Source organism: Homalodisca vitripennis, unplaced genomic scaffold (genome assembly GCF_021130785.1).
Source record: "Homalodisca vitripennis isolate AUS2020 unplaced genomic scaffold, UT_GWSS_2.1 ScUCBcl_1597;HRSCAF=5428, whole genome shotgun sequence".
Taxonomy (NCBI): Eukaryota; Metazoa; Arthropoda; class Insecta; order Hemiptera; family Cicadellidae; genus Homalodisca; species Homalodisca vitripennis.
This window is the reverse complement of record NW_025777721.1, coordinates 68,130-74,878: the sequence shown is the minus strand read 5'-3', so window position 1 is coordinate 74,878 and position 6,749 is coordinate 68,130. Positions and strand designations below refer to the sequence as shown.

At 32.1% G+C, this 6,749-nt stretch overlaps 1 protein-coding gene across 1 annotated transcript; it reads left to right on the top strand.

Moving 5' to 3' along the window:
- Positions 1-828: 828 nt before the first annotated feature.
- On the top strand, positions 829-6,245 carry LOC124371549 (gephyrin-like). The gene is made up of 4 exons (XM_046829900.1): positions 829-1,044; positions 2,324-2,495; positions 3,589-3,685; positions 5,707-6,245. The coding sequence occupies exons 1-4, from the start codon at positions 875-877 to the stop codon at positions 5,841-5,843; spliced, it is 576 nt and encodes a 191-aa protein (XP_046685856.1). The 5' UTR covers positions 829-874; the 3' UTR covers positions 5,844-6,245.
- Positions 6,246-6,749: the final 504 nt, after the last annotated feature.

The window sequence follows — 6,749 nt, the reverse complement described above, 5'->3', positions numbered from 1 at the left end:
TTTTTTTGCTGCACACCATTTATTACTAACAGTTTTGCACTATGTATGTTCATGTACCTTGAGAGTTTCCCCATTACAGTCTTAGCATGATCAAGATTGTAGTTATGCATTGAATCATAGTAGTAGAAGGTATTAGTAATCTTGTGGTACATTAAAGTACTCCAATGTGAGCCACTGGCAGTGGTCAACACCTGAGCATCATTTATTGGCACAATGAGGTAATCCTTGTCAGTTACATTGAAATTATCAAGAAAATGATCATACTCATTTAGAACCTTAATAGCCTGGCCAATGACCGGATTTAATATTATAAATGAATTATTAAGAGTGTTGAGGAAATCAAAAATATTTATACAGGATGTCATCTGAGACCCATTTTTTCTCCCAACAGCTCATTTATTACGTGTAAAGATGTGTAGTCAATTTCAGTTTGAGTCATAACTGAGTCAGCAGATTTTCCACATTGTGTGACATTACATTGGCAGCTAATGCTTGTATTGGCACTAGTAATCAATACTACCACATGACAACACACTGTCTGACAAGTTATTTGTGTCATTTAGTTGCACTTCTTTTAATGCATTAATTTGTTTTGTGGAGAAATTAAAATTATTAATTTTTAAATTTTGATATTTTTAATACTAAATTTACAAATTAAAGACACAATATTGCATTCTATTTATTTGGAAACAATGGAATAAACATGGAATAAAGAAAAATTTAGTGTAAATTATTTTAAAATTTTGGATTTATTAATTAATATTTTAGGTGTAGATTGAATTTATCCAGTTTTAATTGTAAAAGAGTAGTTAAGTACATTATGCACATGTTCACCCCATTTATAAAGTACCAGTTAGTACCATTGAAATTTGTCATGTCCAGACCAAATGAGACGTTGGCTAAGCTGCAGGAAGGTATAAGATGTGCTGATGTGATCGTCACTACAGGCAGTGTATCAATGGGAGAACGTGATCTACTCAAACAAGTCCTCAAAGAAGACTTCAACGCAGACATACATTTTGGCAGAGTAAATCTGAAACCTGGGTAATCTATTGATTTCAATTTATAAGGTGTAGAGAGAATTATTGCTCTGTTATATATTGCTATTCAGCATCTTTTTGGATTTTAAAAGTAGATTACTTATCAATTAAAATGTTCTTTTTGGCTGAGTTAGAATATGGGGTTGTCATCTCAAAATATCAAACTGAAGATGAGTTATTGCTTTAGTTAAGATGAATAAAATGAATGTTTCCATCATCGTTCTCACAAACTACCCTACAGTGGATTACCTCACTGCTAAAAATGCAGCTTCCAATCCCAAATCCCATTTTTCATCCAAGTGAAGAAAGTAGTGACCTGGGCAATTTTTACATCTCTTCCATCCATGACATCCTTTACAAACTTCCTTGTCATTGAAAGTTCTAGTGCAACCATCACATGGGACAGGTTACCTGACTTCAATACACCATAGGCACCATCCTCAAAATATGACTTCCGTGTAGCTGTAGTTCATGAATATACTACCAGCTCTTATATTTCTTTTAACTATTTTTTGTAGTTTACTTGTGATTATTTAATACAAACAAAAATAAATTTTCCATGAACCAATTTAACAATATTTATTTCTTAAAAGTATCACACAATTAGTTTAATTTTAAATACTAATTGTTAAATAGATTTAATTGAAATCTGTTTATTTAAATTTATATTACCATGACCATTCTTACGGTGGAACATGATAAATCAAACATTTTAAATTCAAAATCACGGATGATTCAAACTACCCTCCTGTTTTCTTGATGATAATGGTAAAGTAGAATGGTTAATTCAAATTTTGTCTTTGTGAATTGAAAATGTTTATGTTCGTCATTATGTTACTTCTGAGGTAGGAGTCCTAAAAGCAGAAAGGCAGGATAAATGCATAGTCTTTTACTGCAATTGACTTACTGTAGCTCTGTCCACAGCTGCACAGGCCATTGATATACTGAGAAGGGAGAGTACCAGTATTCAACTGTTTTTAACTTTAAGGTCTTTCATTATGTTTTGTAATTGAATTTATTTTTATCAGCTTTGTTTAAGACACTTGCTTAATTCAAATTTGTCAGTTGTTTAATGTTTTCACAGGTTCATTGAGATTAAAATTATTCATGTTCCACTGAATAATATGATTGTCATATCTAAAAAATGTACTCTGCTATGTTTTATTAACACATTGACCGCAGTGGATGCAACTTACTAATATTCCGGCTGTTCTAAAGTCGGTACGACTCATGTTGCATTGAATATGTTAAAATAGTAATGTGGTTCTTGTTCTGTTTAACAGTAAACCCACAACATTTGCATCGTGTGAGGGGCCAGACAAACGTTCCATTCTGTTCTTCTGTCTGCCGGGCAATCCAGTGTCAGCAAGCGTCACCTGTCACCTGTACGTTTTACCCACACTCAAGCGACTCAGTGGTCAGATACTGCCAGAGGGCCAGATTGTCAAAGCTCAGGTATTAATTGATTAGGAGCTGGTTGAGGTATAACTTATCCCTTTCAACACTTTCTCCTTTGATAGAGCAAAGAGATTCTGCTCAGATAAAGTTTAAAGTAGGAAATTCAGAAAGTTGAATTAGACAAAATATATATTCTCAATCCGTTATAAAAAAGTGAAAAAAATAAAACTAAAGAAAAGTACCAGACATAGAAAATAAGACTAGATATAAATTTGCGTCTGTATGTGTCCTTTATGCGCCAAAATTACAAATTGGTTCAAAACATACAATACTCTTAAAAGAAAATGTCTTGGGAAAGCATAACTAAAACAGGTACACATGATTTAAAAAAAAAACAATGTTTACAGCATAAAATGTAGTAGTAATAGAGTATTATACATAGTATGAACAAAATAACCTTAACAATTTAAATAAAGGAACACAAAGAAAACACATTTCAGAACTGAGTAAAACTTCCTTATCTTTGTTGGTCCATAGACAAATTGAGCTGGTGAAGCTAGCATAACACATTTAAAACCTCATTTCTTTAAAAGATAATTAATTTAGGCTTTTATGGAACTAGTCAAAAGGTTAGATTTCAGATCTCAAAACGTAGTGATACTGTTATTTATTTTGTCTTTTGCTGGCAAATGTTTGAAAATTTTATGTTACCTTAATTAGATTCTTTGACTAAGATTCTTTGATTCTTAGTATAATAGAAAATTTTGATATGAGCAATTCTCTTTCGTATTTAAAGTCAGTCTTGTACTTGGTTTTGTAAAGGAAAAGTACATTAATTTAATTTATTTCATTTACAATTGTAGACACGGTTCCTTCATGATTTTATCGTCAGGATTGTTTCGGTAGTTATCTTTCCACCAGTTCTCCCTATCGTTATTATTTTTCAGGATCTGACTAAGAGGGTAGCTTTTTCCCTCAACAAATTCTAGATACATTTAAAAACAATTTTTAAGAGGTAATTTTGTTGTATTGTAAAAGTGAATTTACATAAATGTAGGGTTCCAAAGTTGTTATGGCAGTAGTACAACTGAAAAAATTATGTTCAGTAAATAAATCCTAATATCTTATTTTTTTGTTATAATGTTTACAGATTCAAAGTGAGCTGAAGTTGGATCCTAGAGTTGAGTTCAAGAGGGGAATTTACCAAGCAGCCAGCATGGAAACTCCAGCCTCTGTGCACATTGTTGGTAAGTATGTAATGTAAATCAATGTGTTTATACTGCAACATGTTTGTGATTCAATAGTGTCATTCTGGATAAATGCAAATATGTGCTGCTTGATCCATTTAGGAATATAATTGATACAATTTGAGATGTTGTACGACAAATATAGTGTGGGAAATAAAAGTAATTAATGAAAGGTAAGAGGCACGTGTTTCTCAGATATGTGAATGTTGAATTTAGCTCCTGAAATCTGGAATCATGTTCATCTGCAGAAATGCAAAAAAAGGCTGAAGAAGTACAAAATGAACTCTTTGCATTGTGTTGACATCAGAGACAACTAGACTACAAAAATATAGTTTAACCTAGGTATTCTCACAATCTCTAAGCACAATGGAGCAATTGGGTTTTCTACACATAACTCAACATAAATTATGGTAAGAAGGGGTCAATGTGAATGTTGAGTTTAGCTCCAGTTCATCTTTTTTTAGTGCAGTGTCTGGAATCTGTCGCTGTCACAGACTTCAGATATTCAGATAAATGGATGCGTTCGCAAAAGTTAATAGTTCATATTTGTATTTTAGCAGTAACTGGCAAAACTTTATATCTTAATAAAACACCAACAGACCCACCTGTAAGAAATAAGCATAAAACATTTTGTGGGGACACTAGGTAGTAGAGAAATACCAAATATGCTAAGTTTTTACTCTAATTCAATGAACATAACAGCTATATTTAATAAATCTTAATGAAATTTGTATTAGTTTAGTTGCACCACCATGCACCACATGGCGGATACTTAATACCTGAACATCCATAAAGTATTAAATCTATTGAATTGTTATGTTTTGGAACTATTTAGATGTTAGGTTCATTATCAATAAAGCATAAATAGTCTCAATGTAGAAAGAAAAGTACTTGAAACACTTCAGAAACAGCGTTTATGCGTATTAACAAATATTACATATGATGAAGCTGATTAAAAATGTAATACAAATTGGTCGACCTCATCAACATGTCATTTAACATATAAAATTGGGTTTTCATGGAATTGGCTTTAAAATGAAAACATGAAAAACGGATATTACTAACTGTCATGCAATTCTTCAGTAATACCACAAAATGGGAAAATATGGTATTTCTTTTCATTGCTCAGAAATTTGTTAAGTAATTGAATAATATTTAATATTATTTATTTCAAAGCCTATCATTCGAGGTGCTGGAAAATGTGAATGTTGAGTTCAACTCCATTTCACCTTCTGCTTAATACAGCGTCTGAAATCTAGGCAGGAAAAATTTCCTTTCTTTCTATCCACATATCTTGAAACGAAACTGCATCTACATGTCAGTATGAAGCTTCATTTCTACATAGACAATAGTACGGCACAAGGCACTTCTTGGGACTTGGCTGAGCATCAGTGAATATTTTTACTTTGGTCTCGTGGGTAAACATGATGTCAACAAGAAAATAGCAGAATAAATAAATTTGTAAAGAAACAGAATACAGTCTTATGAGACTTTAACTTGTAGCCTAACTACTCCAACATACATCTTCTGTTGGTGATAGTGTGCAGGCTTTTATTATTTAAAAACTGCTATGAAACTCAACAAACAAAAATGTAAATGTATCAAGTGGCAAGATATCTTGAGAGATTTATTTCAGAAGACTACATATTGTATGAAACTTAATGTATTTGTAGACAAGAATAAGATCTATGATGGTACATGTCTAACCATGGAATTTGTTGAGCATTATTGAAACCTATTACTCAGTAGGCTGACACAATTTGTCTTTTGACTGCCGAGGGATGAAAAATTCTTGTATGTATAGTTGTCTGTCCTACAGACAGACAGATATCTGTAGGACATCTCGTGAGTTCAATGTGCTGTAGACTCGCAGCATGCATGCAACCTCAGCTTGTAGGATGAAGTATACATGCAACCTTAGCAAACCTGTTACGTGACGTGTTAGTGTATCATTCCTACCTCAATATTTTAATAAATAACAGTTAATGAAATGATACATCTTTAACAATTTGCTGTTGAAGGTGGCCACATGCTGAGCAGCAACCTGCTGAGTGTCAGCACTGCCAACTGCTTGGTGCAGCTGCCCAGTAGGACAGAGGAGAGATCCATTCTGTACAAGAACAGCTGGGTGGATTGTTGGCTAACCAATGATCTTTAGGGTTTAATAATTATAGTTTTCCTGAAAATTATATAGTTTTATAGTTCCATTTGTGTGTGTGTGTGTGTGTATGGAAACTACTTATGTCCAGCGGTGCTACGTTAAAGCTAGATATTCCTTTAAAAAAATACTAAACTTTCTAGTGCATTAGGAACTTGAGTTAACCCTGGAAGTGGCAAAGGGCTTTTTGTTGTCACCTTCTAATAAAACCTTTGCTATTGGACATTAAATTCAAATAGGCCATACTGTATATCACATAATTTGTGATGTTTTGCTGTTTAATTTAATATATAGTTTAATGACTAAAAATATAGTTACAAACTACGATTTGGCACTTGTGCATGCCTGCAATTATTTAAAAAAATAAGTTTTTGTAAAATTAGGATATTTTTATTGTTTTGCACCATGTTGTTTATATTAAAAAATTAAAGTTAATAAAAAAAGTATTTTTTTGAATTTTTATTTAAAAAATGTTGTTATTGACTTTAATTCTTTTAATTTGGATTGTAGTAGAAATATTAATATAATTTTTTAAACATAACTATTTATATTGAAATGTTGAGTGTAATGTACAGACCAACAAGAAATATAGTAGTACATACTTTATTTCATTGATTACTATCTTAAAAATTCGTAAATGATGATGTGCACAACTAGCTAAGAAATGCTGCCATTACAGATTTTACAACTGCCACTTCCAGAGTTACCAACATTGGCTTAATTGAGCTTCCTTATATTCGAGTTCAAAGATATAGAAAGTCTAGCTCAATTCTTTGAGGTTATTTCATTTTTGTATTATGTAAGATAAATTCCAAAGGGTGATTTGACAATAAATGCAAAAAGCGGGTCGGTACTCTTGATTATGCTATGTGATGCACACAATTCTTTAAATAGGAGACAACAATC